Source organism: Polypterus senegalus, chromosome 2 (genome assembly GCF_016835505.1).
Source record: "Polypterus senegalus isolate Bchr_013 chromosome 2, ASM1683550v1, whole genome shotgun sequence".
Lineage (NCBI taxonomy): Eukaryota > Metazoa > Chordata > Cladistia > Polypteriformes > Polypteridae > Polypterus > Polypterus senegalus.
This window is the reverse complement of record NC_053155.1, coordinates 105,385,860-105,398,848: the sequence shown is the minus strand read 5'-3', so window position 1 is coordinate 105,398,848 and position 12,989 is coordinate 105,385,860. Positions and strand designations below refer to the sequence as shown.

Here is a 12,989-nt window from a genome sequence, read left to right as displayed (position 1 = left end):
CCACCAGAAAGCTGCTGCCACTTGTCAGACTGGGGCAGCAAAAGACTCTACTTCCATCCATTTGTTAAACTGGCTTCCCAGCTGGGTAAGTAATCTTGACCCATTCCTGTCGGGACTCCAGTCCATGCTTGCTGTGTATGACACACTCATAAAAATGAAATTGATGAATATGTAATTATCTTGTCTTTCTCACTTTTGAAAGTCACAAGGCATAGCTTGCTGATATACAGAAACAAAAAAATTTAACTTTATCTGTCAACATTTCAGAATACAATTATGTTAAAAACATCTTCATAATGCTAAAAGTTAACAAGATGGTAAAATGTTTTTGATCAGTATAAGAAAAATTAAAAAGCGGCATTACCATATAAAAAATAAACATGAGCATGAAGATGTGTGTGTGTGAGTACTTGTAGCCTAGACAGGAAGAGATAATGACTGCAAATAGTTGTATCATTGTCTCTGACAAAATGACAACACAGTAAGGCATTTGGAGTCTTGCTCAGTGGATACCCCATCAATAATATGATAACATTATGAACATGCAGACATAATCACTAAACAATCTTACTTCTCTTAATTACTAATTGGCTATGCCTATGCATCAAATTTTCATATAATTACAATACATTAATTAATGTAAATTTTTATTTTAACTTGGTTCCAAAATGTATTTTAAGATAAGGTTAGTAGAGAAAAGCCAAGCAAAATGACACCTTTTGTTGACTAACTAAAAAGATTACAATATGCAAGCTTTCGAGGCAACTCAGGCCCCTTCTTCAGGCAAGATACATTCATACATAATGGCTAACACGGTACAACACCCTAGTACTAAAGATAAGGTTAAGTAATTCATCTTTGATTAAAAAAAAACCACTGCTAAACTTTTTTTGTGTTCTAATACTACTCCCTCAATTGCAAACATTTTTCTAAGAAAACAACAAATACACACTAGTTTAACAATATACTAAAATATGGCAAAAGCACAGTTCTACCTTTAAAAGGAGAAGTTTATCAAAATGTACATTACTGTATTGCCATATAAAACAGAAAGCAAAACATATTAGGTCACCTACCAAACTTTCTTTGATGATTGATGAATGTGTAAATGATCTAGTACAATACTCTAGTAGTATAAAAACACACATCACCTAAATATTAATTTGATTTGTTAAACACAACCTCCACGCATCCATTATCAAACCTTTAACTCAGTCATGGGGATTATTACAAGGCATGTAAGATTTTATTACTGTTCTTAAACAACTTAGCATTTGCATTTTCTGTAATTTCAAACAATGCTTTAAACATAGCAGTGTGTATTTATATTTGAATAGGACTGCATGTACCTTGTACGTATTTACTTATCAGCACAAATGTAAAATGGACTATTTAATTTACAAAAGTCAATATTCAGATTAGAAAAAACTTTCTAACAAATTTATTTACTCAGTTCTTGATATTTTTGACTATTTATTTAAATATCATTAATAACTAACATGCTATATGCTTTTGTAGGTGACAAAATATAAGCTAAAAGAATAATTTAAAACATCCAGTAATAATGTTTGTATTGTTTGCTATCAGTTTTAAGTTACAGCAAGGTTTCCTAATAGGCTGATCAACCAAGGCATAACAAGTAGAAGTGATGAAAAACATCACATTATTGACACAACAATTGATTTACAAAAAAAAATATGATCCTCCCATGTCACAGCAGACATATGATGTGCCACTCATTTAAAGATAACTCACTAATCCTTACCACCAAACACAAAGAAGGCATTAATATAAAGTGCCTAAGAGATGCAAAAGCAACCTATCACATTATATCTACAAAAGAAAAAAAAAACAACTTTTACCCATCTGTGTGTTGTTTGAATGAACAGCCATCAGGCTTTTTCACAGCCAAACACATTGCACCTCTCCACTTCAGATGATCAGATGTATTCTCCAGAAGAAGGAAAAGTTTCAAGACTTAACTCACCATCAGCAGCTGGAGCTGTAGCATAGAAGTTCCCAGAGCTCGTTTTTACTAAGAATGAATTGGGGGCAAACTCCTCCTCAGAGTCAATGTCCGGGGTTGGCTGAGGCACACCGTTACCTAGCAACCTTCGCTGGCTTTCATTGGCTTCAAGGGAAGGGGGAGGGGAAGGGGACTGCTCAATTGGGGTGGATGAAGCAGATGAACAATGCAGGGGAGGACCTGTGAACCACAAACAGAAACAACACAGGGGACAAAAAATAAAACACACATTTCAGGGAGCACCACAAAGGATATCAACACAAAGCATGCAAGACTAGGGGTTGAGGGTGTTATGTTGAACAGAGGACACACATGCACTCAGCTACATTCATAATACATTACATAATTCATTACCTCTGACTTATGCAGTTTTAGTAATTGAATAAACTGAAACTACACAGAATCATGTTTTATTACTGTCAGTATACTGTATACAAGACCAAACTTGTAAAAATAATATATCAGAATATTAAATATTAAGGAACAGTTGTTTCCTTTTTTGTTATGTGTGCTTTTTAATCTCAAACATTTCTTTGACATCTTTACAAAATAAACAGATACAAATTAAACTTGTACTGTCTGCATTTTGTCATTTAAATTATCCCAAGAACATGAAATATTAACATGCTGTTTATATTAGTGATGAATATAATAAAAACCCCTTCTTTATTTATATACATCCATTTTCTAAACTCACTTTACCTGGACATGGGGAAAGTATTATATAGTATGTGCAGTGTTACAGTATGAAGATATAGTAGTGTAGGATCGCCTTAATGTTCTTCTTTTTACAGCATGTTTACCATCTAATTAATTCAAAACCTCTACCTTTTGAGAAGGTTCTCCCAAATTATCTTTCATGTAAGTTATTAACATGACTATAAAGTATATTAGAAAGAGTCCTTTATTACTGATTATAGCCAACTTATTTTATGAGAGATGTAAAGTTTGTTGAAAATCTTTATTATATGCTCCTTATAGCACAGAGCTGTATAAATAAGTGACTGCATTTGTTAAGAGGAAAGTGAAGGTAAAACTATGCAGGTAAAACTATGCAGTACAGATCTTTTAACAAGACACTGATGAGGATATTTTCATTTGCAAATTTAAAATTAAATAAAAACAAAATAAATTATGTAAATTAAGGCTGGGAATCGATTAAAAAAATTAAACACGTTATTGTATATAATTAATCGTGATTAATTGCATCTAACATTAAAACATTTAATCATAAAATAAGTACTTAAATCCAACGACTTTCCAACCCGCTGAATCCGAACACAGGGTCACGGGGGTCTGCTGGAGCCAATCCCAGCCAACAACCAATCCCGGGCAGGGTGCCAACCCACCGCAGGACACACCAACCACACACTAGGGCCAATTTAGAATTGCCAATCCACCTAACCTGCATGTCTTTGGACTGTGGGAGGAAACTGGAGCGCCTGGAGGAAACCCACACAGACACGGGGAGAACATGCAAACTCCACGCAGGGAGGACCCGGGAAGCGAACCCAGGTCTCCTAACTGCGAGGCAGCAGCACTACCCACTGTGCCACCATGTACTTAAATCATGAAGTAAATCTACAATGAATCACAAAAATATTGTAGAATCAACACAAAGGGTTTTTTTTAATTAACGGCATAGTTTAAACTTAAACAATGACCTTAAACCTGAATTTTTAACAAAATACTACTTGAGTAATTATAACTTGAATTTGAAGGCTTTCCTAAGAGGTAAGTTGAAAAGAAGGCAGTAAGAAAATGAAACCAATAAATTAATTCTCATATAAGTATAACATACATGTCAAGGTAAAAATTAAACAATTGAAACAACTGTTGACTTTGAATGCACTGCTAAAGACTTATTTAATAAAAAGTACTGTATAAGCATTTCCTAAATGGGAAACAATTAAAACTTGTATTAAAACTCTGTAAATATCATCCTCAATTGTTCATCAGTATCAATGACTTGATAATTACACTCTATACAAGCGTTTTTCAAATGATGAGCTGTGGAAATAATATTTAGTGTCCCTGGGTCCTGACCTGAGAGAAACAGATGGTCGAGACCTGTCTGAGAAGGATGGGACTACCTGGAAAAGATGACATTAAATTAGCTCCACAATTGCTGTTTTGCAGACACAACACTTAAGAGTGCATTGTAGCAGCCAGGAGAAATGTCAGTGGTCCAGCCGCCAGGGTGCATGTTTGCCGAAGACTCTCACAGAGCCAAGGAACAGTGGGCATATGAGTGCTCACTGAGTGTTGTGTCTAAGACCATCAATCTCCAAAGTGATTTTTTGATGGTGTCTCCAGCAGTCAAGATCCTTAAGACAGCTTTAATGTTTTTGCACTTGGTAAAACTGTGGTGTGTCTTGGGATTTTTTGGGTTACAAAAAGTGTGCCACCACAGAAAAAAGGTTGGAAAACACTGCTGTACACCTTTGCTTCTAACAAGCAAAAAGTTCTCTGTAGCAGCTATATTGCCTAAAAACTGACATCCTGAATTAATTTGGTGGTTATGTTATGTTCTTTCCAATTAATGAGCGAACATACTGCAAACTGGAACTGGCCATTCCAAAGTGTGGGTGCTATACAGCTGAAAGCTCTGTCACAATTAGAGTGCAAGTTAGTGTGGGGCACAACAAGATTGCCAGAATCAAAGGATCTTAAGTGGGTGAACAGGAGCATAGTGGTGGAGATGATCACTGATGTAGTCCAGTGGAAGGCCATTTAAAGCTTTGTAGGTTATTAATAGAATTTTAAATTCAATCCTGTAAGACATTAGAAGCTAGTGAAGGCAATGTAGGAGTGTTATGTGTTTGCTGTTGCTGGTTCATGTAAGGACTCTTGCAGCAGAGTTTTGAATCAACTGGAGTGGTTATATAAGATTAGAAGGGGCACCTGCTAGTAGTGTGTTACAATAATTGATGTGAGATGTGAGAAAAGCATGGACAACTTTCTATGCATTAAAAAGGAAAGGAATAAGCATACAATGGATCATTTATGGAGATGAAAGTAAGAAAGTTTTTTTTTAATGTGGTTTATGTGGGTGGAGTAATTAAGGGAAGAATAAAAAATGGCACCAAGATTCCTTGCATTAGAAGAAGGTTTAATGAGATCACCATAAAGAGTGAATGACTGGCTAGTGCTACTACCTCCCTGCTTCAACAATCAGGTTTCCTACCCTAGACTAGAAACTGTCAGGGTACAATTGGCATGCTTTTCCCCATATTCACATGGGCTTCTCCAGGCAATAATAATAATAATAATGCCCACAACTATAAATTGGATTAATAAGATTTAAGAATGAACAGATATGCAGACAACAGCAATAGCATAAATTCCAATAAGACAGTAAGAGTCCATCATTGCCTAGGATTACATGTTGTAATTGAGAAGTGGTTCAACAAAGCACCTGCTTCCTTCTTAGAAATAAGCCTCATCCCTCGTGGACTGAATACACAATCTGCCTGTCAAGAAGAAGAGAAGCAGACAATCCATACATCAAACAGCTAACTTCTCTTTTTTGTGCAATGAACATGACATCAATGCATCATTATGAGCTAAATATTATTATTATTATTATTACTATTACTGTTGCAGTTTACTTGCAGTACTATAATTGCAAGATACCTGCTGACAAACAAGCAATTTTTACGTGATGCCCAAGTTATATTAAGATGTATTTGCACAACAGGTATAACAGGGTATCTTTTGCTAATAATTGATGTCATACATATAGTTGAGGAGGGCAAGTTAAACTGACAATGATAATAAGTGAAAACAATTACCTTTGTAATGCTCTTTATGGAAGCTGATTTTTAGATTAAATTAATTTATTTTAATATTTAAATATTATGATTCATATTTCTTTTGATTTATGGTATGGACATAATATATCCTGTTTGGAAAGCTACAGTACACACTGTTTTAAAACACCCATGTAGATATATAGCTTATATGTTCACTGGCATTGCAAAACTTATAACAGTCTGTGTTTTCTCAAACTGCAAACTGATGCTTTGGAGCTTCAGTCTTCATACAGTCACTCTTATTATTAATGGATTTGATATATTTTTCAATTGTCCCTTTAGTATCACTGGTGAAAAGAACCAAGCAATAAATTATCAATGACAATGCAATGCAACATGATATAGTGATGAGTGATCACAGAGCCTTGTTCCCCTTCATACAAAAGAGTTTTCTTTATCGTTTCAGTTTACTTTTGCCTAATACCAATCTGTACCTTTTAACACAACTAGAATAAATGTTCTTAGCAGAGTTCCAACACACTGAGGTCTAAATTCCATGCTCCATCATCCGGAACACATTCCTTGTTCAGAATTAGATCAATATAGATTTCCAATTTTCGAATTTCCCCAAGGCACAGCATGCCTAACACCTAGGCAGCAAAAAGAAGCTTTCAGTTATCTACTATGCCTTCCTTTAATCATGTAAGACCATGACCACATTTGGGTACTTATTTTTTAAAAAACAATAGGGTCATCTCCTTTTTTTCTTTGCTGTCTCACTCCACAGGTGGTCTTTATCACATGGATAAAGTTCAAGAAATGTCCCCAGCGAAGCAGACACATAGTATTAAAAAGCGGGCGGCAACTTTTTCAGGGGTGGTGTTAAATGCATGTTTTATTGAATTGTAGGAGGTATGCCTTTAATTAATTCTGTTTAATAAACACAGCCTACTTTATATTTAAAATGGGTTTTCCAATTCCTATCCTGTGAGCTTCTAAAGAAAATCAAAGCAAATTGCCAACTTTAAACATGCTGCGTTTCCCTAGAACTGCCAGTTTCAATTCATTTCACTTTCATTTATTGCATTTAAATGGTAAAAAAAAAATCTGTGTTCTCCATTATAGATACCCAGGACTAAGAAGCTTAGCACACAATCTTTATTGCAGCATTTACACAAACTTCTTTTGAAATATTAGACCATTCAAATCAAATTATTTTGATTTATTTCCACCACTCATTTGTAAAATTAAACAGCTTATAGAATAAGCTTTATACATTTTATCATAAGAGTTTGCCAGCCCAAGCCAGCTGAGCCTTTTTTATTTTCAGCATTGTAGATTTTTTCATTGAATTCACTTTGATAAAAGGAAAGGATAAGTGTCTGTATGTCTATCTTCTGACCAGCCGATTGCTATGCCTCTGTCATTCCAAAAGATGGCGCATCACAAACATTTTTAATAGTATGCATTGCTTGTGTCATTCCAACAGGTGGCATATCATAAACATTAACACTGCTTTTCCAAATCCCATACCAAATTGTATATAACAGAGACATTTGCAAAATGCACTGAAAATGATAACACTGAGGTCTGCATTGATAACTTAGATTACCCCTGTCTTAGACAGGTAGCACAGCAAGGTACTAATAATTGCTTGTATAATTCAAGAGGATGTGAACATTTTCAGAAATATATACTACAAATATTATTAATTTCTTAGACTAGTAGTCATTGATTTTACAAGTGATCTTCAGTGATGTAAATTAAAACAAACCATGTCTTAATGCATGAATGGACAGCAAAGGAGAGTTTTGTTTTTTCCTTTTAGACTATAAATAAGTTGCTTATAAAAACAAAAAAAACCATGAGAACTCTGAGATAATCAAACCTCCTTGTATGCATGAGTATTATTTATGGAACTGCTGATAATTAACCTACTCATTTAAGGGGTCCATGTATTCTCCAATTGAACTAATAAGAATGAATAATACACTTTTTGTCATTTGATTAAAACAACTAAGAATAAGAGTTGCCAGGGTAGAGGAAAAGAGGAAGGCTCTAAGTGAAGGTTTATGGATGTGGTGAGAGAGGACATGCAGGTGATGGGTGTAACAGAACAAGATGCAGAGGACAGAAAGATATGGAAGAAGATGATCCACTGTGGCAACCCCTAACGGGAGCAGCCAAAAGAAGAAGAAGGTTAGGTAAACATAAAGCAAGACAGATGAAGAATTAAAACAAATACTGCTGGGAAAGGGAGGATGAAAATTTTTGGGAAAGCTCTTTTATCATTTGTGAATATGTCTGAGTTAATGGATTACAGTATTACAAAATGTATGCCCTCTAAGGCAGAGTTTTACTAGTGTGCTCCTATGGAAAAACACAAATGAAGAAATAATCAAAGTACCATTGTAATGAGAATGTAAGTATCTTTTTTAATGATTAATCCATTTCTTTTCAAATGAGTCATGAACAGGATATATCATACCCTTAATACCTGACTTGTTAGAAATCCTTAATTGAAAATTAGATTAGATGAGGACATTTATTTGGAATAATAGATTAGAGTTTACCATACTATTAGCATGAAGGCTTCAACTTGACACTGTGAATCTATGAAAAGTCTACCTAACATGTTGTCTCTCTTAAAAAAGTGGGGTAAGACATATTGATTGCAACTTGCAGGTACAAAAAGATTGGGTAACCATAACTACCCATTTCTCTAAGGGATTCATGCTAAAACATGTAGCAAAGTACAATTGAGCATATGCATAGACACACAAGTCAGAGTCTTTTAGGTTTTTATTTTAACAAGGCTCCCTTATAAAAATACTGTTGCAGCAACATAACTTTAAACTAAGATTCCACATTGAGTATACAGTCAGCTTGAATTTTAACTTACAGTTATCAGGCAAATAATGTGATCTACTGGCTATGGAACTGGTCTTGACATCACAAAATGTTAGGCTATAATATTATCACTACCCTATACAGATCAACTAACTTTCAATAACCCAAAATCAAGAATTTCTTTCTCCATAAAACAATCTGACATAGATAAAGACATTAAGAAACTATGCATGGTAAAATTCAAGCAAGATGTAGCTTTGAAGTAAGCTGTTTTAAGGTCTTATCAGGGCTCTTGTATGCAGTGTAAATTCTGAATGAACATATTATTGCTTTTCAAATTTTAACCTCATAGTCACTAAATCAAGCCTTTTTGAACTATCCCTCCTCTTCAAATTCACAGCTTACTATAACTTTTGACACATGTCTGTTAATGCTGTTACAAGAGATTTTCACCATGAAACAATATTCTAGCTCTGAGAATCAAATGTTGACATTACAGTGTAATGTTTTTTGATTATCCATCATTAGTCTACTGTCAAGGAATACTGCTCAAACTTCAGAGTTATTATTAAATTACTTTAATGTTATAAAAATGTTTATGAAACAGAAGAAAGTCCAGTCCTTTTTGGTGATCCATCAATAAAAGCCGACAATTTTTTGTTACTCTGAGCTTCAAATGTAAGTAGACACTTAGGATTATAAAATCCTGAGTCATTTTTGACATAACATGTGCTTGTAACGACAAATATCTATGGTAATGCCTTGTTAATGTTGGTGTTAAGATCTCATTCAACTTTTCTGTTGTTGAGATGTAAAGAAAAGATGTGCCAGCTTTGCTGCATTTTACTATCAGCAAGTGCTTATGGCTTACAGGTCAGATACAATGCTGCCATGCTACCTCTCTCCTCTAATTTGTACTCTGCTGTACTCAGAACAAAAGAAATGTGAAATTCTTACAAATATTTCAACCAAAGACTTATTCGTGTCAGTAGCCAAAGTCAGACACAGCATTTGTTTTTACAATTAATACAAGAAGGATAGTCAGTGCCTGGTTGATTTGTTTTATTGTGTTATGTATTATGAGGGAAGAAACAGTGTCTAAAAATATTGGCTTTTATTATTGATGATCAAGCTCAGCCAGATATAAAATATTAGAAGTATATAAACAAAATAAGGTATTAGTTGCTAACAATATTACATAAATTATACAGTGTCTAGTAGTTTTTAGTATTCATATGAGAATATCCAAAGTCGCTTTAAAGTAGTTAATTTGTTATCAAGTGCCTTTTTTCCAGTTTATTATCCTACTTAAGTGCTGTTTCACTTTTCATCTCTTAGAAGCATTTTTGAACAAAACCTAAAGTAATCAGTACTCAAACATAACAAATTATTGTCACATGAAATATTCTCAGCAGATCAAGTGTAAAAGTGAAATCAAAGGAACAATCATTTAAACCTATATTAAATTCAATTTACAAATGTTTTATTTTTTTCCAAGCCACCATTCTCTGCACCTTTTTAGTTACATATCCTATTCATCAATGGCACTGGTAAAGCATACATTATGAAAATGCCACGAAATCCATCTCCCATTTTTTTGTTACTATGGTTGATTACTTGCCCTGCTGCAGTGTTCCTCAATCAGCTAAAGTCCAATGAAAATGAGAAGTTGTAGAAGAAGTGATTGACACCTGTATTTTTCCGCTATAGATGAGCTAATAAAAAGTCCAAGAGCTGTAAAATGGAACGAAACTTTGTTTGCCAGACTAATAAAGATTTTGAATTACATAGAGGGTCAATAGGTGGCACTGCAAATCCTGAAATTGAGGAAGATATCCCTGATTTTGTTTTAATATAATGTTATCATACTTTTATATACATCAATTTCAAAAGTATGGCAAGGGGTTAAACAAAACCACTATTGATCATTTTCATTTGCTTTTATCTTGCTTGTTATAGCCATACTGTATGTTGTTAGTTTTAAGCAGCTTTAAGTATTTTAATCATTTCATACACCACCTTTGATCTTTACTAACAGCCATTATCAAAATGTAAAAAAATGCTTATATTTTTACTATTTACACTTTCAATACTTTATTTTTCATCTGTAAATAAATATAGAGCATGTTCAGTATAGATTGAGTAATACAAACATTTTTATCAAGAAGGGAAATAAAAAGAAAACAAATTTTATTAACCTTTCTAAAATATAACAATGTGGAATTAATTGCAGCTATTACTTAGTAAATGCCTGCATACCATCCATCCATTATCCTTTATCCAACCGGCTATATTTTAATTACAGGGTCACGGGGGTCTGCTGGGGCCAATCCCAGCCAACACAGGGCCAAGCACACACTAGGGACAATTTAGAATCACCAATGCACCTAGCCTTCATGTCTTTGGACTGTGGGAGGAAACTGGAGCACCCGGAGGAAACCCATTCAGGCACGGGGAGAACATACAAACTCCATGCAGGTAGGACCCGGGAAGCAAACCTGAGTGTCCTAACTGCGAGGCAGCAGCATTACCCACTGCACTACCGTGCCGCCCTCTGCATACCAACCATTATAAATATTTTTTCAAAAATATAGGCCTTTTCCTTTCAAGTTATTTCTAATTTGCAGTATGGACGTCTTTGATATGCTTTTCTGTTGTTTAATAATTTACATGAGAGCCTTTTAAAACACTATAGGACTTTGCTCAAACCTGTGGACTAATCCAGAATTTATTTGTACTTAACAGAAATATAATCATCCATCCACCAGTCAACCATTTTCCCTCTGGCTTTCCAAATCATGGATGCAAGAAACAAGTGCTTATCCCACCAGCTTTGGGAATAACTAATCAAATACACCTCCAATCAAAAAATGTAATTTCACCAAATGTAAAAAGGCTATATTTCCATTTTTATACAGCATAAAACATTCTGTTCACATTGTTACCTAACTAGTCTGCAGCTAAATCAAGAAGATACAATCTGTGAGGATAATGAAATGAATGAAATTTTTAGAAAATGTAACAGTGTGAACTAAAAATCAGTCTGTGGACTAAAATACTTTATTAGAAAATAGAAAATAATGCATTCAAATATCACTAGTTACAGACTGGCCAAAATACTGTTTACTGTAAGTAGCTCTACAAAGCATGTGATAATAATAGTAATAGTATAAGAGAGGTATAATGCAATAAAAGGTTGATGCATTTTTACAATAAAAGAGCTTATACCCGATTTTGTTTCTGGAATGGAGTCTAACATTAGTGAAAAATGTATATTTTCCCCCATTTTCTTCTAGATAATCTTCCTAAGCCCAAAAATGTACTATTAGATCAACTTCTATCCCTATACTAGCACAATTAGCCTTTACATAGCTGTTTTTATGTATGTTTGTCAGCAGTATGCATTGTGACAAACCCTGTGTGCATCACAAGTGGAAGTAATTATTTTTGATTTGTTAATATTTTGCATGCACTGTAACATCATTTTGCTATACGCTCTGGTGCACAGAATTGAAGTGACACGATTTCAAAAGCAATATGATTGAGTTAGCCTTACACTAAGCAAAAAGATATTTTGTTTTTTATTTTTTAGTCCATGGTTTTCTAGTTGGAACTTTGACCTTTTGTATTTTGCATAGTGCTACTGATTTTGATACAGAGCATCAGCATATATCTCAGGTTTGTTTGACTTTGAGTTCACCATGTTCTTGCTGTATATGTCTGAGCAAATCTGAATCGTTCTAGAATTTCAATATGAATTACCATTCTAAAGTCAAGACATGAAACTGAAGCATGTAATGGGCTAGTTTCCCATCTACAACTTGATGCCAATTTATTTGTTGCCACCAGTATATTATCTTTTTTGAATCTGGAGCTGCATAAGTGAGTATGAAATCATTTTAGAGAGTGCAATAAAATTACATATACATAAGGTTATAATTAGTAAATACTTATTGTTGGACTCATGGAATATGTTACTTGTGTATATTTTAGTTTATTTAAAAGATTAACAGAATTATACAATTAATACAGAAGAAGTGGTGAGGAATACAATCAAAAATAAGTTATACATTTAAAATGAGGTAACATTTGGCATACAATGTGCAGTTCTGGTTTTCATATTATAATAAACACATAGCAAAACAAAAACAAAATTCCAAAAGAGCTACTCAAATTATTCTAAAGACTAAAGTGTATTATTTATGAAAACTAAAATATGTAGAATTTTTTATTGTAGGAAAACGTATCAAATTAATACCAACTATTATTTTAAAAAAAGTTCGTCATGACTGGCAAAGCTTGTAAAACAACAGATGATAGGTGAATCAAAGACAACAAGAGTTATGCTGGGCATTGAA

At 33.9% G+C, this 12,989-nt stretch overlaps 1 protein-coding gene across 19 annotated transcripts in view; it reads right to left on the bottom strand.

Moving 5' to 3' along the window:
- tenm4 (teneurin transmembrane protein 4) overlaps positions 1 to 12,989 on the bottom strand; it is a 627,939-nt gene that overhangs the window by 251,613 nt on the left and 363,337 nt on the right. For 16 of the 19 annotated variants that reach the window (XM_039744302.1, XM_039744300.1, XM_039744305.1 and 13 more), the window contains one exon: positions 1,988 to 2,206. The exons of 2 other annotated variants lie outside the window; for them this stretch is intronic. In XM_039744302.1, coding sequence (XP_039600236.1) covers positions 1,988 to 2,206 — 219 coding nt within the window. Of the gene's footprint in view, positions 1 to 1,862; positions 1,961 to 1,987; positions 2,207 to 12,989 lie in introns of those variants that run through there. One more of the 19 variants, XM_039744316.1, reaches the window with a different exon arrangement.